General features: G+C 37.7%; 1 protein-coding gene across 1 annotated transcript in view; it reads right to left on the reverse strand.

Annotated features, from left to right (window-relative positions):
- Window positions 1-24823, reverse strand: part of prmt3 (protein arginine methyltransferase 3) — a 309295-nt gene that overhangs the window by 212640 nt on the left and 71832 nt on the right. Inside the window, exon 8 of the mRNA XM_028793849.2 lies at window positions 19086-19151. Coding sequence (XP_028649682.1) covers window positions 19086-19151 — 66 coding nt within the window. The remainder of the gene's footprint in view (window positions 1-19085; window positions 19152-24823) is intronic.

Genomic DNA, 24823 nt, shown 5'->3' on the forward strand with positions numbered 1-24823 from the left:
TAAATATTTTTGTATATGCACTATTTGCGTTTTTGAGCATGTTAATTTTCAGTGTTTTCCATAAACTTTGTTATTCTTTTGACAAGCAAATATTATTTGTTTGCACTCTTGCCCAGGTCCATCCTTATGATTATTGATGTCCTAGATAAAGAAAGGAAACTTTTGGTCTGAAGGTACATCAAAGAGGCAAAAATTGTAGGCTACAACATAAATAATAGTGTTGCACATGAACTCAGACTTGACGTAGGTGAAATATACACATAACAACAGATTCAAACATAAAGAGTCTTTTTTAGCAATTCTAATGTCTACAGCAAACAATACACAGTAATTTTTTCTTTATCATCGTCAGATTTATGTCACTGTAGTCCTAAACATGGGGCATATTTGTATGAGTTTGTACTTGACGCTTAAACACACACTCATCCTGTGGAGCGCCACCCAACAACCTGATGAAACAAATGCCACATAACCGGCTCTGACAACACACACAAAATCACAACACATTTCAAATTCATTATAATAGCTTAGTTGTGCTATAATCTGTAGCCTAGCAGTGACAACACAGATTTATCATTTGGTTATGAAAAATTAAGCAGCAGTGTTTTTATTTAACACTAGAATTCCTGAAGCCTTCGAAAAAACTTGTAATCCTGGCCCACCTTAAATCCCTTCTTACCTCTCCGTCAGTGTCTTTTGTTTTGTAAATGTGTCAATAAGCACAAACAGCGTGCTATCCCATTCCCCCCACCGCTGCCTTGTTTATCTGGGAGTAAGGTACCTGGAACTGTATAGGGTAAATAATATATATTTGGAACACATGCATTCCATGTGTATTCTGTACCTACAAAGATCTATGTAAGTGTAGGATGACAGGAAATGAAAGAAATGTTGAACACATACCTAAAAGACAAACTTTTTTCATGTTTTAGAACTAACAACAAAATTTTGACATGAAGTGTATAATGTAACTGAAGTCCAAATATCAAGTAAGCGCTTCCACAAAAGGTACAAGTATAAAAAAGAACAAGTGCGCTTTTATTTAAGATTATAACCAAAGAAAAAGAATTCGGGTTAGTGTACTTCGTTGACATGACTGCTTTTGTAGTATAGCAGTAAAAACTACTGACTCATAATCAAGAGGTCGCTGGTGCGAGCCTTGCCGCATCCCAGAATTAACATTTTGAGCTGCTCTTATTGTTACTATTATACAATAAAAACATACATTTGAGTCTGTAACAGCCGGTGTAAATGTATGGTACTTGTAAAGGTTAGGTTTTTTTTTTTTATTATTCAGTTTTATCTTCTCAGTCGCATTCACGCTCCCCCTGATCTGACACTGCTGTTTTCAAATAAAGAAATGCTATAATAGAGCTGAACTCAGATGAGGATGAGGGTTCTGCATCTGAGAAAGAGAACAGAAGATCTCCCCGCAAGAAACGTCAACTCACACATAAGAGTAACGCAGCAGGCGAAAGATGGCACCGTTTGGATGCAGCAACAGGTCAGGCGTCATCCTGCCAGTCAGTCTGCCCCACACCTATCCTTCAATGAAACAGCACAGCTTACAGAGCTTGCCAAGGTATCGTGCAAAGTCCAGTTTGTGATGGTCTTTATATAAAAACATTTATATGTTACTTATATAAAAGCCAGATCGACTGTTATTTACCTCAATTTACTTACTTATCTTTCTACAGTGTAAAGTCACAAGTAAACTGCAGAGCTTCCTCTGTTTGATCGACATGGGCATGCTCACAAAGTACATGTGTACTGAAGTGACTTTAGCTGCACGTGGAAGCTCCATGTAGCTGTTATTATGGTTCTGCCTCTGTCCAGAAACTCTTTCATAAGCTTTATGACCTTAGTCTCGAAAAGTCTTTCTCCCGTGGGGTGACTGGGATCTTTTCCTAAATAAGATCAAACACAGTTGCGTAGGGTGCAACAGGAGCTTCCACCTGCAGCTAAAGTCACTTCAGTATGTAAACAAAGCATTAAAAATACTGTTTCAGGAGCCTAAAGTTTAACACAATACACAAGGTATTGTAGGCTACTATGGAAGTCCACCCATCGATTCCCCAAACATCATTTACAATTTATAGGGACTATTCATGCTATTTCGAATAATGAATTCTTGACTTGAAACTTATATTTGAAGTGTTTCAATTTGCCTACAAAACAGCAATTAATTTCACAACAACAATAACAATAATAAATAAACAAACAGAGCAGCATGGGAGACACAGCAGCAAAATAAAACTAAACAATCAACCCGACAAAATAACTATAACATTAGACTTTGCATATCTCTCTATTATAGACAAAACCTTGGAAGGAGACAATATGTGATTTTCTCGAAGACACTTTAACGTCCTGCAAGACAAGGCAGTGAGACAAAAGGACACCTCCTGCAAAGGCTTTTAAATGATTAACATGCAGCGCAACAAGCAGAACACGCAGCTCGGCAGCAGCAGTAAGACAGCAGCTGATCCGACTGTATCTCCTTAGCGTGCGTTCAGCCACCCCCTTCAGAACGCAAGTGGCAGAGACATGGTGTGGCCGGCGCACAGCACCCCAGGGCTGGGGTAGGTAAGCCGGCGAGTGAAGCAAGCAGGGAGCACAGCCCCCTAGGACTGTTAAAAGATTGACTTTACTCCAATATTACATTAGATGCTTATATTAAACACATATCTTAAGGCTTGGCAAATGTCATCTTCCATTGCTTACTACCATCTCGGAACTGATTCATGACATACTTTTTACATCATGTTTGTCTGTTAGCTCCTTGTGTGTGTGTGTAACTCTTACGAGTCACTGTTTTCCTCAAAAAGCTCTTCAGCATCTGTAAACCACTGAATGATCTTTCCGCTGTGCATATAGTTACTTGCAATGTAAAAAATCATTATCACAGCCTTGATAAGCACTGCTTTGTAGTCAACTTGAAGCCATGCACATAGTGACTGATGTTGCGTTCTCTGCACATGTCACCAAGTATTCTAAGTTGCAAGCCCAAGTGAGCATTGTGACATCCTTGGCAGAGATCATATTGTGTGTTGTGTTCTTGGAAAAAGTTTCTTCTTTAGTATTTTTGTCAGCTGTTCTGAAGAGATATGCAAATCCGAAGTTCATTATTGTATGCAAACATGACAATAAACCTGACTTGACTTTAATGTGCACTACCATGAGATCCTCGGCATTTGCCACAAGTTTAAAGCATCAGATGTGAATCTTTGGCCTCAGAAAATATATTAAAATCAGTAAACCCATCTTGTGCTAGAGTGGAAGGGGAGGCTGCATCTTAGACAGCTTTGGGTCACCTACAGAGGAGACTTCACGTGCATTCTGCAATGTTTCTTCATTGAATGTGAAGAAGCGTGCATCACTCTCCTTACTGACCGGATGACTTGACAATACATCAATGTTCTTTTTTACATCAGACAGAGACAGCTCTGGGCTCAGAATGGCTGGGTTAATTTCTAAAATCACATCAGCTAACAGTCACATTTTGAAATAGAAAAATAACTCAACTGGCTTAAAATAACTATTGCACTTTGTAGCAATGTCACCAGCTGATTTTTCTGAGTAAACTTTCAAAAAGTTAAACTGTCATAGTTCTGTAGCACAGAGTTGACACTGGTAAATCACTTGGTCCAATGAGTGAGGCACAGACTGTTTCCAATTTACAGAATGAGTTAAACCATACTAGCCTTTATGGTAACTACTTAATCTTGTTGATCAGACCATTTACTAAATTTATGGTGTCTCTACAGGTGTTTGATTTGGCAAGGCCATCCTGAAAAGCCAGGTTCATATTATGGGCATTGCAATGCACAAATATGGCCTCTACCATCATAACAGTGGCCTATGCAGTCAGACCAAAGAAAACCTAAAGAACCATTTATGACAGAAAAATAAGTATTTGAACTTGTCTTTCTTTTTATCCTCTTATCACATGAACATATTTAGCTGTTGTTTCCCTGTGATACAATAATTCTTCCTTGGGATCTAAACCTTTCAGGCCTCCTTTCCTGATGGATGAATGTTGTATCCTTTATGGTTGAAAATGTTAACAGGTTTGCTCATTACATGTCTGGTATCTCTTAAACAGTACTTTCTGCTTCATCTTGTCAAATGTTAGTCAGATGTATTTTTCAGCTACTCAGATCTGAAGCATTTCATTGAGCCAGTCTCCGACTGTATACACCCCATTGTAATTTTTTTGTCTTTTTTAATATATGTGGCCATGTCAAGATTTGATCTTCATTTTAACAATATCTATAGACAAAGGTGATATAACAAACAGTAATGTCACATTTACATTTTGAAGTCTATTGTATAATTCAAATAAACATAAATGCAAATTTCACATATGGAAAAAGTAAGTACACCCCTACATCAATCACTTCCTCAAATACCTAAAAGTAAAATCAGGTGCAAATGATTAGAATGTGTTTAGAGATGATCTTGTTGGAACCAGTCTTATTTAAACCCATCCATCCATCCATTTTCCAACCCGCTGAATCCGAACACAGGGTCACGGGGGTCTGCTGGAGCCAATCCCAGCCAACACAGGGCACAAGGCAGGAACCAACCCATTTAAAGTAATGTACAGTACAATTACAAATAGACTAGCTGGTGGGTACAATACACAGTGCTGGATCGGGTTACTGGGTGTTAAAAGACCCAACATCCTGGAGAGAGATCCTATTCCCGAAACAGGTGGAGTGGGTAATGAGGCTCCAGTAGCACTCTCCAGAAGGCATAAGTGAAAACTGGGGATGGGCTGGATGACTGTCAACAGAGAAGATGAATTCAGCCCTTCTAAGACATCTGTTTGAGTACATGGTATGAAATTTAGATCATCAGCCCCAATAATTTTAGAAGCTGTTTACAATCCTGGTAAGTCAGGTTATCAAACCACACCATGACGCATTGGGGGAGGCATTGATGGGTAGTGCATCACGACTGCCTTTGTAATAATCTTCCTTGTTCTGTCGACTTTCAGAGAGAGGTTGTTGTTGTTATGGCAACACGTTAGCAGGTCTTTTACCTCTCTTCTGTAGGCAACCTCATCATTTTCACTAATGAGGTCAATCACAGCAGTATCATCTGAAAACTTGATGATGCTATTGTCTTCATGCTTTGGTACAAAGTAGCAGGTGAACAGGCTATATAGCAGTAGGCTAAGGCCAGCTTGAGGAATGCCAATGTTGGTGAACATCATTGAGGAGTTATTTTTGCCAGTCCTCACTGACTGGAGTCAATTAGTAAGTTGAGCACCATGCTGGAGGGCATAATGGTGGTGAAGGCAGAGCCATGGTCAATGAACAGCATCCTGACATAAGTGATTTTCCTTTCCAGATGAGCAAGAGCAGTGTGCAGGGCGATGGGCCGATAGTCATTCAGGCCAGAAGTAGCAGATTTCTTTGGCACAGGCATAAGTGTGGTTGCAGCACAGTACATAAAAATAGGGACAAGTTGAGGATGTCAGTGTACATTTGTGACATCTGGGTAGCACGTTCCTTCAGTGAAAAAGTCCAAGTGAAAAAGTCATTCAGCTCATCCGGGAGTTATGTGGGGATGTATGTGGGCACAGCTATCAAGGGTTTGTAGTCTGTGAATGCCTGCAGACCTTTCCACAGTTGACGTGAGCTGCTGCTTGCAAAATCATTTTCAAGCCTGCTTCCGCACTGAGTCTTTGCCACTTTAATCACTTTCCATAGATCGTACCTGGAGCTCTTGCAGCACTCTGTGCCATTTGAATTAGAAGCAGCAGTTCACTTCCTCAAGCACATGCGAACAATGCTGTGCACCCAGGGCTTCTGATTAGGATGCACATGACTGCATACCTTTTTTTGCAGGGTGTAGGCTATTTGTATGACCATGACTGCAACTATCTTTCTGATCCATTTTATAAGCTTGAACAACATCATCAGGGCATACACTGCTATCAGTTTAAGAATTCAACATGGGTCTGACTTCAGCAAACACTTAGTCTCGTACTGTGGCAGATAAAGCAGGTGCTGCATTTAAGTTCAGATGGATAATGTACTGGCCAGGGAGCATACTTTCAGTTAAAGAATGAGGACTAAGTTTAAGTAGACTTTGCTCACTACTAGCTTTACCACAACAAATAATTCACTTGTCCGTAACAATCCTTTTACTGGTTAACTTCGAATTAACACTTAGCAGTTCATGAGTGAGTGAGTTCTAATGTGATGATCTGAACTAGGCTAGTCTTTTTATTTCAGGGATCTAAATGAAATTTAGATATATTTAATGTTTATGGTGGTGCTTTGCTAACATTAATTGTTTGCTATCACTATAAACTCTGTTTTTCTAACAAATCAAATACAGTCCATAGAGATGTGTGATCTATAACAACGCACAGAGTCAAATGCATTTCAACTTAATTTAACTTTTCTATAGCATCTGTTGTGATGTGATATTCTGCATACAAGTTGATAAATATTTTGTATGTCTTTATTTGTAACTTAGGCAAAACTAAATCAGGAAAGAGAATTTTACGACAGAGTTGGGGGAAAGTGCCTGAAACAAGTTTGGTAAATGTTTATCTGAAGTCTCTCAACCCTCATAGGAAAGCCAGGATGCCTAACTGCCAAGCTTTACCTTAACATATGGTTTGGGGGGCAGGTGTGAAGATGTTCTATCCCCCCATTGGCCTGAAGTATGGCTGTTTGGAACTGGCTTGTATCAGAAGCCTTTAAGTACTATGACGCCCTATTGGCTATTGGGGTTGGACAGAGATTCTCTAAATTTGCTTGCTTTACCTCACTCTCTCTCTCTCTTACCAAACTGCTGAATGACCATCTCACACCATGAACTGAAAAGGACAACATAATGAAGAGCACAGCTTGGCAGCCATATTGAGACAGGCAATGCGGCCTGTTCTGAAGAAAGCTGACCACAAATGATGCCTTAACTAGAGACATTTTAAGTAAATAACAAGTCTGTGTGCCGCCTGAAACTACACATCAACATTTAATCAGGTTGTATGGTTGCCAATATTCAAATGTACTTTGCTTATTGTTATTATTTATGTATATTATCAATAATACATTATTTAAATTGTAACTTAACTCCTGCTTGTCTTTTACTACACCTAACTGCCTGAGTTTATAGATGTAGGAGGGAAGGTGGGGAGAAGTTATATACTATAATACCTTATAAACAGTGGTAAGTCTGGGAGATTTGAGGCATTCTGACAAAGGCTACTTATTAATAATACAAAAGGGGAAAGTAGAGTAAAATATTGCTCTACCAACACGAAACAGCATCACTCCAGGCTCATTCCAAATTTACTATAACCAACTGAGGAATTTACCCTCACAGACTGTACCAATTGGCCACCTGCTTGTTACTATTTTGTTGATGTCTGGGCTCCATCCATTTACCCTCCATCCCATGCTACTCTAAACTAATTACACTGCTTTCATGATTGAAGAGGCAAGGGAAAAGTAAGAACCTTGCTAGAGCTGTTTGCTTTAGAATTACTCATTGTAGTCCTTGAAAAAGCATTCAGATCAATTTTGCACTTGCAATTTGAGTTCTATTTGTGCTTTTAACACTGGAACATTTTTACAATTTGCATATACTCTTAATCTGTCACTGCTTTATTTTTGTCTGTGTATCCACTTTTTTTGTTGTATTCCTCATGTCTCTTTTGTCAGCCTTTTCTGTTCTTCTTTTATGAGCTCATCAAGTTTCATTCCTCTTTAGTTTAAATCAGGTGCATTATGTATGTTTATTTTGACAGGGTATAACTGCAACCTGTTAGCTGATCAATTCCATCACAGAGGCTGCTGTCAGTTGGTTGAACTGAAAAAACTACGTTCTCTGAAGATATGGCCAGCTATTGCAAAAATGTCAACTGCAGGATACATTAACACACCCACACAATGTTCACTAACATTCACTCAAACCAGGGTCAAATTTAGAGTTGTAAATCAACATCTTTTGAAAGTGGAATGTATTAAATGATATACACATATACAGTATAATGAATTCAAGATTACTATTACCACAAGACACACGATTCACTTTCTCTTTTTTATTCTTATTTTCAGAGTAATGTATTTTACTTGTTTTACATAGAGATGATGCACAAATTAAGTTTGCGTAAATTATCAAATGCGATCAATACACTAACAAAATGCAATGCTGGATTTCTAGAATTTTATTTGTTCTGTCATTCCAGCATATTGCTTCTCCCAGCCTCCCCTCCAGTGCTTTCCCTCCACTCCTCTATGTAGATTTTAATTTTCCCCTAATGCAATATATTTATGTTATTGTTTTCTTTTTTGGGTATCCTGTTGCTTTTACATCCCTTTGCTCATAATGTAGAATAATAATACAAAATCATTACTAACTTACAAGCTACACTGACGGTCATTGGCTCATCTGCTGTCATAGTTTTACAAAGATTTTTTTTCATATTCCTATAAATTAATGTTTTAATTTGGAATTATTGTCATTACATACTGATAAAAGGACGGAAAAGTAGCACATTTATAAGAAAAGAAATGCAACCTAAACATTTACTCATTGTTTCCATCACAACATCATGAGAACAAGTCTAAAACGGAGGATTGATTCAGCTAAAATTCTATTTTTAAAACAATTTAGTCTAAATATAGGGTTGCTGCGGGCCAGTTCCTATTCCAGCAACATAATATATTCATTAACTGTTATATACTTTATTGTGTTAATGGATCTACTTTTTCTTGGGTATGTATAATGTTAAACATAATGTGTTTATATATGTATTGATAAAAGTTCTCTCAGGAATACAGCAAGTTACAAAAAAGTAGTAGCATTGAAAAGACCTAACCTTGCAGCGTTTCTCTATTCTATTTAAGATAGAATGCTGGAATACACAACAACTGGCAATGAGAGTTTACATGAATCTTTGTTTTCAACATACTATAGAAACAAACCTGAATTTGTACTGAGCCTATTTGAAGAAAGGAACAGGGAGAAACAAGTACAGGTAGTCCCCAGGTTACGGACACCCGACCTACGACTTACGAACGAGGCAGCTGCTGTGACGAATGCGCCTCATTAACTGCCGCTCCGTCATCTTTGGCCGGAGGACGCTGCAAGTAGTGGCTGGAGGGGTGTGATTTCGCTGCTCACACAGTGTAGTGTCCCTGTGTCCCTCGGGCGGCAAGCGAGCAGTGACCCGTGGTCACTGGGGCCACAGCTAGATAGATAGATAGATAGATAGCTATCACTCGTGTGCAGGATGGAGGCTTAATGGGGAGGTTCGCTGTCTGCCCACTACGCCGCCGCAGCTACTGCTCCTGACTGGATGCAGGCTGGATGGAGCAGTGTAGGGTGTTTCACTGCCCACCCAGTACACACGGCTCCCCCCGAATCGTCTTTGGTGGGCGGACTGGTAATGCTGCAAGCGGTGACCCGGTTTTGGCTGAATGGAGGCCAGTGAGGGTGAACGGGGCGGCCTGGGGGGGGGCGGGGGGGGGGGGATGTTGCACTGTAGTGTGCTTCTGGTGGCTGCCTGTTGAATGGGGGCGGTGGTGGGCAATTCACTGGACTGTGTTCGTTCTCGGAGGGCAGACGCATGCTGCAGGCTGCATACTGTAGTGGAGGTGACTGTGTGGTGGGTGGGTGGTGAACCGCCCCTCGCCGCCCCCAGTCATTCTCAATAGCAAGCCTGCTTGTACTGTTACGTACATAGCAGGAAGTTGTCTCTTGTCAGTACACCAGACGTGCTGACGAGGGATGCCTGCCTGCTGTGATAGCTGTACAGTGCTGTGCAGAAGAGCTCATCTTAACCTTTTGTCTTCACCCTTCAACAATGTCTCTGAAACCCAAATCTGATGCAAGTGCTAGTGATACAGTAAAGAATAGAAAAACCATCACCATTGAAAATAAAGTAGAAATAATAAAAATGTCAGAGAGAGGTGAAACTCCATCATTCATTGGCAGAGCACTTGGTTACAGTCGGTCAACAATAGCATTTGTTAAAATAATGTACCTGTTCCGACTTACATATAAATTCAACTTAAGTACAAACCTACAGTACCTATCTTGTATGTAACCCGGGGCCTAATTGTACTGAAAAGCAGGTGCATTCGCAAGACGCTGTCTACCTAGGATACACAGTGCAAACTGTTGCTGTTCATAAAACAAAGTAAACAAACGAAAAAGTGAACAGATTAAAGAGGAAAATGGCTGGATGTGTAGGGAAAATAGACAGTTTTGATAGTTCGGTGGAGGACTGGGCCACATATGTTGAAAGACTAGTACAGTACTGCCTGGCAAATGAGATTAAGGATGAAAGTTGTTGTGTTACTTAGCTTAATGTGAGCTAAAACCTACAACTTGCTTCACAGTTTAGTGGCACCAGCGAAACCACCAGAGAAAACATTCAACCAAATTGTGTGTCTTGCAGAATCACTTGAATTTTAAACAGCTTGTGACTGCAGAGCGTTTTTGCTTTCAAAAATGTAACCAAATAAAGACAGAAACCGTAATGGAGTATGTAGCAGAACTGGGAAGGCTCTCAGAGCACTGTGAATTTAGAAAAAACTTGTTGGATTCTTTAAGAGACAGGCTAGTTTGTGGATTGCATAATGAAAACATACAAAAACGACTCGACTGAGCATACATTAACCCTGCTCCATGTCAATGTGGACAGCCACTAAAGACACTCTCAAACTGCAGCAGAAGATCAGTGTGTAATGCACATGAATTGGAAGTAACACATGTAAGAAATGCACCCTGCTATAGATGTGGGAAAAAGTCACACAATGTGTCTGAGTGCTGGTTTAAACACAAACTGTGTCATCAATGTCAGAAAACAGGGCATATTCAAAAAAATGTGTAAAAGCTGCCCACATGAGAAAACGTTTGCAAAGAATAAACAGAAACATAAAAACGTGCACGAAATGAATGCCTCCACATTAGACTCTTCTGAAAACGAGCTGGCTTGCATTGATATCTATGCACTTAAAGAGACTGAAAAGGGAATATTGTGGATTTCCCTTGAAGCGGAAGGATTGCCTTTTAAGATTGAGCTGGACAGAGGATCAGCCTTGTCAGTGATCTGCTATTACGATCATAAGGCATAATTTGCACATTGCATCCTGGAGACTGCTCATGAAATGTTAAAAACATGAACCGTTGAGAAAGTAGCTGCCTTGGGAACAATTAATGCAAACGTTAAATAAGCAGGGAAAACACATACATCGCCACTTTTGTGTAATTAAAAAAGGGGGTGTACCACTGTTGGGACGTGAGTGGCTGAAAGAGATAAGGATGGATTGGCAGTCAATCAAAGCCATACAAACCAAGCAACCAGTCCACAACTAACAGACTCAAAGAGCTGCTTTCACAGTATGCACAGGTTTTCCAGGATGGCACTGGCACATTATAGCATATGAAAGCCCAGATTGTATTAGAAGATAATACTGTGCCAAGGTTTCACAAGGTAAGGCCTGTGCCATATACCTTGCATCCCAAAGTGAAAGAAGAACTGCAAAGACTAGAAAGGGAAGGCATACTGACAAAAGTGGAATGGTCCAACTAGGTGACACCAGTTGTAAAGGATGATGGCATTGTGTGCCTCCGCGATGACTTTAAAGTGATAGTGAACCCAGTGTTAAAAACTAAACTGAACAATATCCCTTACCTTGCACAGATGATATCATTACATCTCTGGGCAGAGGATAGAACTTTTCAAAATTTGACCTTGCACAAGCATACCTACAAATAGAAATGGAGGATTCATCTAAAAAGCATTTGACTATTAGCACTACTAAAGGCCTGTATCCAGTAAAACTGTTTGGTTTTTGGAGCTGTTTCAGCGCCATCCGTATTGCAGAAGGCCATAAAACAAGTCTTACATGGCATTCCTAGCACTCAGTGCTACCTTTATGACTTTCTTGTCACAGGTGCTGATGACAGGGAGCATCTTGAGAACCTAGGAAAAGTCCTGAACAGATTAGCAGTGTTTGGGTTGAGAGTTCACAAAAATAAGTGTGAGTTTTTCAAGTTGAGTATTGAGTAATTGTGGACAACAAATTAATAAAGAAGGCAAACTGAAGCAGTTTGGAAGGCAAAGAAACTCCAAAATGTAGCTCAAATGTGGCCATTTTTGGGACAGGTGAATCATTACCACAAGTTCCTTCCAAACCTTTTGACTGCATTGTATCCTCTAAACAGCTTGCTGCGTAGTGAAACAGCATGGTGCTGGACTAAAGAAAGCAAGCATGCAAACAATAGGGCAAAATCTGTTGTAACATCAGACAATGTGCTAACTCATTATCACTCCAGCTTACAGGTGATGCCTCTCTTTATTTGTCACATAAGTTCACAGATAGAACAGAACAGCCATTTGCCTTTGCTTCAAGATCCTTAACTCCAGTAGAGCGTAATTATGCACAAATAGGAATCTAGTACAGTCAGTAGACATGTTCCAAATAGCTCAGGTAGAGTCATCACCAGTCACATGTTCTGACATCCAGTGGGACACATGCTGTTGACCAAACACTGTCCAAAGTTTATGAACTAACAGTTAAAGGCTGGCCATCCAAGGGCAATGCACTTTTATCAGCCTACTCATCATGCTGTGACCAACTGTCAGTAAGTCAAGGTTGTGTTTTGTGGGGCACACGTGTTTTCATTCCTCTAACACTTCGCACCAAGGTACAAGATGTGCTACATGAAGGACACTTAGTGGTGGTAAAGATGAAGAATTTGGCCCATAGCTATGTCTGGTGGCTTGGCATTGATCAACAGCTAGAAGACCTCACAAATACATGTAACGGGGGCCAGCAGACTCAAAAAATCACCAACATCTGCACCACTTTACCCATGGGAATGGTCCACCACACCATGGTACCACATACACATTGACAACTCAGAGGCACTGGAGTTTTCTATGTTTTACTTGGATTCTTTGTTCCATTACAAATGGTGCCCTGTCTTATACGTCATTATCTGGGTTACGGAACACACCTCCAAAACAATAAAAGAAAACTTTCTCTACCAATCAGTTTATCTCCTGCCACTTACATTCTTTTTTCTCTATATGGCAAACACTTCTGCTTATTGTCTCTGGACTCTATACTCCACAGGTGTCGAACTCTGGTCCTGGAGGGCCAAATTGGCTACAGGTTTTCATTCTAACCATCTTCTTCATTAGTGACTAGGTTCTGCAGCTAACGAACTTCTTTTGCCTTAGTTTTACTTAACTTGACTCAGGCCCCCTAGTTGTCTCTTTTTCCTTAATTAGAAGCCAAGCAAAAACAAGACACAAAACAAGCTGCCACATAACCAGCTCACCTGTGCCAATCACACAATATCTGAAAATAACGAAAGGTGATGGCCTCAGTAAGGCTGATCTCTTAGGTCACAAGAACATTTTGATGGTGTTCTTAGAAAAAACAGAAAAATCAACAGTTTTGGAAATGTCTGCTATATCAGAATGAGAGCAGCAACAAGCCATGGAATTAAATAACAGGTTTACTTAACAGCAAGAATCAGCTTCTCAATAAGAGATTGGTTGGGATTTGAAATCCCAGTTTAGCTGGTCATCTGTTGGCTCGTTTCACATCTCATTTCTGTTTGGCTGTCATTTAATGAAGAAAGGAATAAATTCAGAGGACTGAATCCTTAAAAACAATTTTATTAAAATGAAGGGAAAAGAAGTTAATTAGCAGTGAAAACTGGTCACTGATTAGGAAAAGGGTTAGAATGAAAACCTGCAGCCACTGCGGCCCTCCAGGCCTGGAGTTCGCCATGCCTGCCTTACTCTAAACTTCTACTATCACTCATCTCCTAACAGGCGTGTCCACCCCTTACAGAACAGAAGCCCTTTACCCAATCCCATCACTTACAGCATTCACTCCAACCTTTATGCTCCCATATAGCGCCTCACATGCTGCCTACACATCACAATATATTAACAAAACATAATATAACAAAATTAAAAAAAAAATGACAATACAGAAGAACATTAACATTAATACATAATAACATTACCGTCAGTAGCTTCCACTTTCAAAACATTTTTCAATTTTGTCACCATCATGCTTCATATTGTTCACCGTTCTTCCTACTCCGTAAATTGAAGCAATACTTGAAAAACTTTCACCACTTCGTAAATGTTTAATAATTTCATTTTTTGTGACAATTCCAACACCACACACATACTTTAATCAGCTATAACAATGTACAGTAGATTCATTATAACAAAAGAGAAAAGTTATGAAATGCTATTAAAACTGAAGGTATGTAGCCGACACCATGGTGCTAGGAATAAGCGTAAAGGAAAGTTGTTCCAATGTGCAAAGCTCGCAGCGTACTGCATGGTAGTAGTACAGTAATAAGTAGGAGATGGCATGTGCAATTTTTTTTTTCCCCAAGCCCAGAAAAATACTAGTGATGTTAAAATGCAGGACATTTCATAAACATTTTACATAAAGAATAAGACACATTTCAACATTTACAGATAATTCTGAACTTATTGTCAATTACAGTGGGTAAAAATTGGCATATTTTCAGTTTTTTTTTTTTTTTTTTTGTCATATTCTGCTAAGCACTGGGAGGATATGGGGAGTGCATGGTGCCACTAAAAAGTCTGCTAGCATGACAGGACGGCTCAACAATTTATTCTATGTTTTATGTTTATGTAGTTGGTTGATGCTTAAATACTGGGAGGTGTGCAACACTCATTTGCCTGTTTGCTATTAGAATGTCTTTCTTTTTTTCCCCATTGCTGACTATACCGCAGTTTGTGACACAATGCTGAATATTTTTCAGCCCTATGGCCTCATTTAAACTTGTAAAAAAAAAAAAAAAAGAGTAAAGTAAAAAGGAATTTCAACATTTGTCTAGGATTAACTTTATTACACCACATAAGGCCCAAACTGTACATGCAACACAGAGTTCTTAGTTTACACATGTGTGTGTGCCAAGCTTCCATTACAGCAAACTCCAGGAAGTAAGTGACCCATGTAAGGGAAGGCTACAATTACAAATATTTGTCATTCTAACGTTTAACCATAGTCTCCAAATGCAGGATTGGCTTATTTAATATGGAAACTAAAACACACAATCTCATCAAAGGTAAACACACAAATTTTGGGGGAACTGTGAGTAAGGGGAACTACGCAAGAGTCTCAGCCAAACCTTTGAAACAAAACAATTTGCTTAATATGCTTTTTAACATGCTTTCCTAAATCTCTAAGTCCAGTGCACCACAACAAGCAAGTCTTTTTCTTTAGTAAGCCAAATTCTTTTTTCATTAACAGTGCCTTAAAGTGCCATCTGAAGAGGATATCAGTACAGTTCCCACTCCTAATTTGGAAAAAGACAGAAATTATTCCTTTGGCAGAAGCTCCTGAAAAATCACCTTCATTGAGGTATTCTGCATTCTCTGAAATGAAGAAGCTTTCCTTTGTGCTTACAACTAAAGTGATGTCAGGAGCTAGAAATGATGTTTTGACTTCAGTCACATTAGGTTACTAGCAAAAGAAAGCATAGATTCAAATTATTCTATAAAAATGTGTTAAAACAACAAGAAAATCACTCACAAACGTTTGGACAAATGTAGGCCATGTCACCACTCAGAGACAAACAAAATACTCTCTTAGTTACAACATTTTAAAAACTCAAATGATTTTCTTTTACAAAAGGTAAAGGGGCAAACTACATCACCGCCACCCTACTAATGTGTTTGTAAGCAAAAAAAGCACCACAACTGCCATTAATGCTAATAATGGTTAAAGCAGCAAGAGCTCACCAAGTTATTCAGGGAGAGTCAAAATTATGTTAACACTAATGGTACTGCTATGTATATACTTACATACAATTTTTGTGGTCAATTTATGTGCAACAAATGTTACATGTGTTGAACATGATGGAGAACAGGTTGAGACATTCATGTAAATCATCTTGCAAATATGAAGTATGTTTTGTGAATAAATTGTTTCCGCCATTCAAATGTTAACATAATTTTGACTCACCCTATATATATGATAAACATTGCTTATTATTTCACTCACCATATTGCATCCTGAATCCAAGAAAGTTGTGACACTTTTTGTCTTAGTATATTCATACTACACATTCCAGTATCTCAGTCTCTCTAAAGTACACTTTTCTCTCTACTTTGCTTGCTCTCTGTCTGATTATAATCTCACTGGGCACATCATCAGACCATGCAAAACGATGAGGATGGGCAAAAACTGGTTTCATTACCATTTTACCTATGTCCGTGAGAGATCGCTTTGTTATCATTCTTGATTTTGCATATTTCATTTATAGGATAGACCAGCAATTTTAGAAGGAATCTTATGTTTTCTCTGTAAACTGCACTGTTATTGTGGGGAGTTGAAAGAGGCCGAGTCTTAGATGCTAACCACTTTTTAAATTTCTTAAATGGTTTTCATCATCAAATCAGATCAATGTTTAAACAGATTTAATTCCAGTTCCTAAAGAATGCTATAAAAAATTGGCACAATACGTGTGAACGTTAGCGTCTCTTTACAACTTACATTCATTTAACAAATACCAATCAGCTAGCCATGGTTATTTGCTCTTAGTAAGAACTAAATAGCGCAGAGTCTTATCAAATACACCATCTACCAATTATCTAAACCACTGGATCCCAAACACGGTCCCGGGGATCCATGGGGGCTACAAGTTTTTTGATCCAATCAACTTTTTTTTTTTCTAATTGGACTTCTTGCCTAATGAGGTGATTGGTTACTACCCTGTTTCTGAGATTTGGGGTCAATGTAGAAATTATAAAACTAAACCTGGTATATGGGGTAATGTATTTTTTTTTTATTTTTAACAATATTTTCATCCTGATTTTCCTTCTACTTTTCCAGGTATTGTGGTTATTCAATCCACTTTTTACTGATTAGTGGGTCTAACCCTGAAACAGTTACAACCTTTCATCATTCAGTGTTGTTTGCCTGGGTGTCTGCTCTTCTTGTTTTTAATTGTCATTATTAAGATACAATAAAGGGAGTAAACTACACAGAAACGGCCAAATACTAGGAAAAGAACAAAAGAGAGTTGAACATTTAAAGCCAATAAAAAAACAAAAAATATTTTTAAATGTCTTATAAACGTAAAAATAAAAATGCAAAATACTAGAAAACAGAATACAGAATACTAGAAGAGAAAAATACCAGCTAATTAAATGAGATCAATTAGTATCAATTATTATTACTGACTGTGAAACCAATGAAACAAAAACCTATAGCCAAAGTGGGTTCCCCAGACCGAGTTGGATGACTGTTGATCTAACCCTTAAATCCCATTAATGAGTCAACTAAAAATTTGGATAGCAATGTACACCTTACAATCAAAATATGGCCAGAAAAGTACCTCCTCCCATGAATGAATGGGTATTTAATATAATACCTCTCTAAGTATTCTCCCTTTACAAGTATTCTCCCTTGTAAAACAGGATCAGAGAAGAAAGACCAATCAGACTACTGTGAACTCAAATTTACTTAATGCAATGATTAAGACACAAATTAGCAAATAAAAACAGGAATGAAGGAATCAATGAAACCATTCAAATTTAGTTAGCTAGAAATTAGACATTTACAAAAATATGTCATTAGCCCCATACATGATCTTAACCAGGAGTTATCAGTGATTCCCTTTGAAAAATATAAACAGCCAGACTGCTATTAGCCACTTCTTGCATATCACATTTTACATTGCCATTCTACAAGTTGCTTTAACACCCTCTTTGTTGCTATCTTAATAATAAATGCTTACATGCATAATTCATGTGCTTTGTTTAACATTATTATTGCAATGTAACCAAGAATGGACTAGCCCTTGAGCCTATCCATAATCAATCCCTTTTTAGGCTTCAGCTTTTCTTACCATGTTACCATCCCCATTGCCAAAATGATATACAATCAAGCTAATCACTCAAAACTAACAGAGGAGTTTATGACAAAGAGGGAATAAAAAGAAATTACACAAACACAGCATTATGTGCTTTATGATGGACAACTTAAGACACACTTCAGAAGCCCCTCATTGAACCATCTTGACCCTGCTCTGGCTGGCAAAACCTGAAAAGTCAAAAACCAATCCAACTGTAAAGAACAATTCAATGTTACTGTATTCCAACATGCAAAACCACACTGACACAAATTCTACGTTTCTCAGTGCTGCCTTAATATTGTCCGTGGGTTAATGAAATCTATGGATGAATGGGTGGATTCCAGAGCCAAGCAACATGTATAACAAGTAATATTAGGTCACAAATTTTGTAGCAGAAAAAATTATAAATTTTCCATTAGTAATGATTTTTCCACAAATAATCTATTTTTTGCTTTTGTTTTTAAATATCATCTATAAATAGCCTGGGTGGCCAGGGAGCAGCATAACTTGTGTTCAGCTAAAAGCACTGGGAAAGGCAAAGAAGTTTGAAATTTTCATGCACCAACATGTATATTTTCCAGGAAAATCAATACTTTTATTAGGCTGACCTTACAGCAATGTGATGCGATACACTGAAAAAATAAAGGCTAGCTATAAAGTCTTAAGTAGTACTTACTACAACTCTTGAATAGTGTTGTGGAATACTACTAGCAAGAATCCCTCAGAAATTGTCATAAGGGAGAATGCAGCTTACTAGCTACCTTTTACCATCTATCTTTTTTTTGCAGGCCTACTTTATTTTAACATTTGCAGCACACTGGAGCATTTTATCATACTCAGGGATTTCTTACTAAAACCAGTAGTATTTTAATGAACAGATAAATTAGCTATTCAAAAACTGATCATGTGCCTAAAAGGGTTAACTAGAGCATGTCACAATATAACTAATGACCACGATATAGGACGCAACTAAAAGCAGTGACAGTACTGATCTGTATTTCTGTTATCAGCACACCACAGTCTTCACCAACTAAATAACACTCTCATGTGTAATAAAAGCAAGGTATATTAAATCAAATCCTGTCAGTGATACTCTGCTCACAGAGATAGTGAACCCATGAGGCCTTTCATAGTTTAATAATGCTACAAAGCCTTAATAATGCTCACCCTGCCCTACTTACCTTGCCCTTGAAGACATCTGGGTTGAGGAACATGAAATCCCTGTAGCTCTCTGTACGAACTTTGTCCTGATATTTTTAAAATGTTGAAAAAAAAAAACTGTTACTTTGTTGTCTGCCAAACTTAAAAAAATAAAACAGAATTCCAAACTATAATAAATACCAAATAAAAAGCAAACAAATAATGTACATTTCATCAGAAATGCCTCAAAGAAATTTTCAGGTGTAGATGTATGATTAATACAAACATTTCTAAAATCTGTGTTAAGGTTGACTTATCCTATATTGCAATATAAGCAATGCTTTAATGTATAATGTTTTTAATCTACTAACAGAATTCCAAATGCAGTTCACTAACATAATTGACAGAAATGTAATTTTATCGTGACTTTATTCTTTTCCTTGAAATCCTCAAAGACGAATCACATAACACAGCATAAGTACTTCTGCTAGCATTTGATGCAAATGATAAAAGCAAATAATACTTCATATCTTCCTTTAAAACACATAAGTAAGTAAGTAATAAATTGTTATTTCAAACATATGCCATGTACACAAGCTTTTGAAGCAAATTAAGTTCCTACATTCAAAATTCTAATACTGTGACAGGAACTACAAACAGTCAATTAACATATGCCAAAACATAAATATATAAATAATCATACGGTCCAATCATACTTACATTTTATGAACCTGCTTCTTTGTGATTATAACAACTTATTCTGTTTTCATGTGTGACAATAATCCCTTAGTAACTACACAGACTATTAAGGAGGTACTTGGTAATTTGGTGACAGCAGACAAAGAACTGCTTCTAAAATTGAAAAAACTGAAATCACATAAATAGCCTGAATTACTAGTATCCAGAGGCCTTCTGTTCAGGATGTATGTAAGATGTGCTGCCTTAGAAAGTCAAACTAGATTATTAAAAACATCAGCCATCCCATTCAGTACAGTTACTTTACTCATTACTCCATTGTGACAAACAGTGTGTGTATATATACATAATTTTCTGCATGACAAAAGATCTGTACACATATTTACCCATTCAGTATATTTTTAAAATGAACTCTTATGCTGTAACAATACATTTCCAAAGTTAAAATAAACCATTTTCTGTAGATATTTAACTGAAGAAGAAAAGCTCAAATGTTAGTGTTTGCATATGTATTTAAACCACTATGCTTTGGAAACTCCAGGTTTACACAACTAAAAATTAATCACAAACAGCACAAAGGTGACAGTCATTTGACCATAATTAGGTACTACTTTTGAGTTCTTTATATCTATCTGAATGTAAAAAGCACCCTTTGTAAGGGCCATAGTCTTTATTGGGTCATCAGTGCAAAAATAAACATAAAGGAGAATTCTGCTGATGTAAGAAACAAAGTCATTGAAAGCACTGTTGGATCAATCATCAGAAAGTGGAAGGTTCATTACAGCACGCAGACTCTTATTAGAACTGGCTGGCCCTCAAAACTAAACATCATAGCAAGAAGTCGACTGGTGAGAGCGGCTACTAAAAATTCAACTGTCAATTTCAGAAGTCTGCAATTTAATGAGCTCTCCATAAAACAAGCCTCTATGGGAGGGTAGCAAGAAAGAAGCTATTCCTTAAGAAGGTCCACATAAAAGGACCTTTGGCACTTGCAACAAAGCATGAGAATGACCCAGTTTAGATGTGGAAGAAGGTTTTATGGTTAGATGAGACCAAAACAGAACATTTTGGCCAAACTTCAAAGAGGTATGTGTGGTGTAAACATAACCCTGCCCATGCCTCAAGAAATACCATACCTACAGTGAAATGTGGTGGTGGCAGCACCATGCTATGGGGATGCTTTTCATGTGCTGGGACTGGGAGTTGAAAGGACAATGGATGGACACAAGTACCTCATAATTTTGCAAGAGAACATAGTCCAGTCTGCTATGAAACTATGGCTCAGGAGAAGATTAACCTTTCAGCATGATAATGACCCTAAGCATAATGCCAAAGCTATACTGGAATGGCTCAAAAACAGAAAGGTGAATGTTTTGGAGTGGCCAAGTCAAAGCCCTGAATTCAACCCTAGTGAGAGGGGCCATCCCAACAATCTAGAGGATCTCTATGAATTCAGCCAGTAAGAATGAGGAAGAATCTCTCCTGAACAATGTGTAAAACTAGTACATATGTACCCCAAAAGTAACAAGGTTGTTATTCAGCAAAAGGTCCTCAATAAAGTATTTATGTGTAGGGCTAGAATACTTACGCAAACACTAACTTTTGAGTTTTTTTTCTTCAGTTAAAGATCTGCAGAAAATTATTTATTTTGATTTTGGAAATGTATTGTTACAACAAATGAGTACATAAGAGTTCTCAAAAAAAAATACTGAATGGATAAATATGTGTAGAAATCTTCTGTAATGCAGAAAATTATGATGATTTTCAAGAGTACTGAAAACTTTTGCTTGCCACTATATATATATATATATATATATACACACACACATACATACATATATACATTATATACATAGATACTGTGTGTGTATATATATATATATATATATATATAGATATTTATACACACACACACATATACATATATACACACACAGTATCTATCTATCTATCTATCTATCTATCTATCTATCTATCTATCTATCTATCTATCTATCTATCTATCTATCTATCTATCTATCTATCAAGCACTGAACCATGCAGTCTCCATTTACAAACATTTATGAAACAAAATGGGTTGTTCTGAAGAGCTCAGTGTGTGTTACTGTGATAGGATGCCACCTTTGCAATATGATGGTTCATGAAATTTCATTCTTGCTGGATATTCCACAGTCAGTAAGTGATATTATTGGAAAGTGGAAGCTTTTAGGTACAACAGCAACTTAACCAAGAAATGGAAGACCACATAAAGTCACAGAGCAGGGTCAACGACTGCTAATGTGCATGGTGCATAAAAGTCACCAACACTCTGCTGATTCCATAGCTGAAGAGTTCCATACTTCCACTAGCATTAATGTAAGCACAAAAACTGTGTGGAATGGGTTTCCATGGCTGAGAAGCTGCAGGCAAGCTTCACGTCACCAAGTCCAATGCCACACATTGGATGGAATGGTGTAAAGCACACTGCCACTGGACTGTGGAGAAGTGGAAACATTTTCTGTGGAGTGATGAATCACGCTTCTCTCTTTGGCAATCAGATGGGTCAGTCTGGGTTTGGCGGATGCTGGAGAACTTTACCTGCCTGGCTGCATTGTGCCAACTGTAAAGTTTTGTCAAGGAGGGATAATGCTGTGGGGCTATTTTTCAGGGTTTGGGGTAGGCCCCTTAAGTCCAGTGAAGGGCAATCGTAATGCTTCAGCACACCAAGACATTTTGGACAACGCTATGCTTCCAACTTTGTGGAAACGGTTTGGGGAAGGCCCTTTCTATTCCAGCATGGCTGTGCCCCAATGCATAATGCAAGGTCCATGAAGACATGGATGGATGAGTTCAGTGTGGAAGAACATGATTGGCCTGCACAGAGCCTTGACCTCAACCTCATCAAAAACCTTTGGGATGAACTGGAACAGAGATTGCGAACCAGGCCTTTTCCTCCAACATCAGTGCCTGACCTCATAAATGCTCTGCAGAATAAATGGGCACAAATTTCCATAGAAACGCTCCAAAATCTTGTGGAAAGCCTTCCAAGAAGAATGGAAGCTGTTATAACTGCAAAGGGGTGACCATCTCTATATTAAAGTCTATGTCTTTGAATACATTGTAATTAAAGTCCCTGCTGGTGTAATGGTCAGGCGTCGCAATACTTTTGTCCATATAGTGTATGTACGCTGGGTTTTCGGTGCGAGTTTGTGTCTTTTGGTGATACTGCATGACTGTCACTGTTCTTAGAAAACACGCTAGTATGAATTTCATTGCACTTTATACACATGACAACAAAGCTGATCATGATCTTTTTAAAGGGTTTGCAATAAAAGCAGGTCCAGTAAATGAATGGCTGGAAATGTGAATAAATATCATATTCTTAGAGATAAGGAAATACCTTTCATTAACTAAAGAATGGGTTTCTCATTTTCAGACTGTTTAATATGCTTATAGGCACCACAAAGGCACAGTGTTTAAGACTACTGGCTCACAGCTCTTGAAACTTTTGTTCTACACCCAACACAATTACTGTGAATGTGACATCAGAACATTCTCTCCAAGTATGATTATCTCATACAACTGCATGCTACAGCATATAACAGAACTCATCAAAATACTACAAATCCGTATTTTTGGTAATGTGTCTAAATGTTGCTATCTCACCTAAACTGTGCACACAAGGTACTTATGTAGATGACACAGGACATTGAAGAAAAAAAAATACTATATAGAATGAGATTTGAAACAGGAAAAGATCAATTTTACTGCTGTGCAGTATCTTTAAGTACTACTGAACACAGTTCAGAACTTTACCATTTATTCTAAACTTGAAAAACGTTAAAGAGAATATTGTAATATGGTTTGAATATAGAGCAATAACGTTGATAAATTGTGGATTATTTATTAAGGGACCAGCCGGGATGGTGTGGTAGGCGTCTTATTTTTCATAATGCCTTTGCCTTACTACTTTTCTGATTTACTGCAGTTTTAAAACACTACTTAAAGATGAATTTTACTCATGTTTACCCTTTCCCATTTGTTTAATTATTCTCTACACTGATTAGTAATGGTGTTCAGTACCATAGCAAAATGACATGAAGGGAAGTATAGTGTTAATGGCATTAGACTATCTACCCCAAATCTGCTGGTTCTTTTCTAAGTGTGTTTGGCCCCAGGAAAATAGCCGACCTACTCATGTTTCAACTGTAAACAATGATTTAAAATAACTGTACCATTTCTCGAATAAATGAATTAGCCAAATATAAAATTATGATAATAATAATTATTAGAATGTTATGAAATCATCATCACCAACAAAACACAACTTTGTGATTGCTGGCTGTCTGCCCCCATCTAGTGGCAAAAAGGCAATTTGCAATTTGTAAGAGTAGCTACAAGCTAGAAGACTCTTTGAACAGAGTGAGCTGGGGTAAGGACTCACTGGTTGGAGCAAGAAAGGTCAGAATAGAGAAAACAGAGAAAATGTCAAACATACAAGGAGCAAGCCATAATGCTTGGTATAGAATGTGAAATCTTATTAAGTGGACCTTGAGATGCTGTAGCTCTGCATTTTTAATCCACTGCATTTTTCTGCTTTTGTCGGCTCCTTTTCTTATACCTTTACTGTGTATAGGAATTTAACAACAAACAATTTTTGAGCATTTTGGTTTACTTGAGTCATGCTGGGTGAAAAAGAACAGTATGACAAGTGGCAAAGTTTTTAAAATTGTAACATTACGTACTGTAAATGCTCCTTAACCTCTTTGCATTGCATTTTATTCCAAAAAAACATGAAAAAAGCATTGCATTTTTTGGCATGAAAAATTACATTTTTATTAAATCTCAAAAGTATAACAATGATACAAATAATAATAATCATGAATAAAATAATAATATGAAATGAACAATAATAACAAAAATAATAACATTAATAATAATACTACTAATGATGCCAAAACAGTATATAATCTCAAAATTGGTCCTTTGTGTGGTAAATCTTAAAGCACGGTGAAAGACACAATCCAACGTCACAGTCGGAACGATAATAGGATTTTTTTTTTTTTTTTTATTTTCTTTCCAGATTTATCAGGTTTTTTTTTTC

This window comes from Erpetoichthys calabaricus, chromosome 2 (assembly GCF_900747795.2).
Source record: "Erpetoichthys calabaricus chromosome 2, fErpCal1.3, whole genome shotgun sequence".
NCBI classification, from domain to species: Eukaryota; Metazoa; Chordata; class Cladistia; order Polypteriformes; family Polypteridae; genus Erpetoichthys; species Erpetoichthys calabaricus.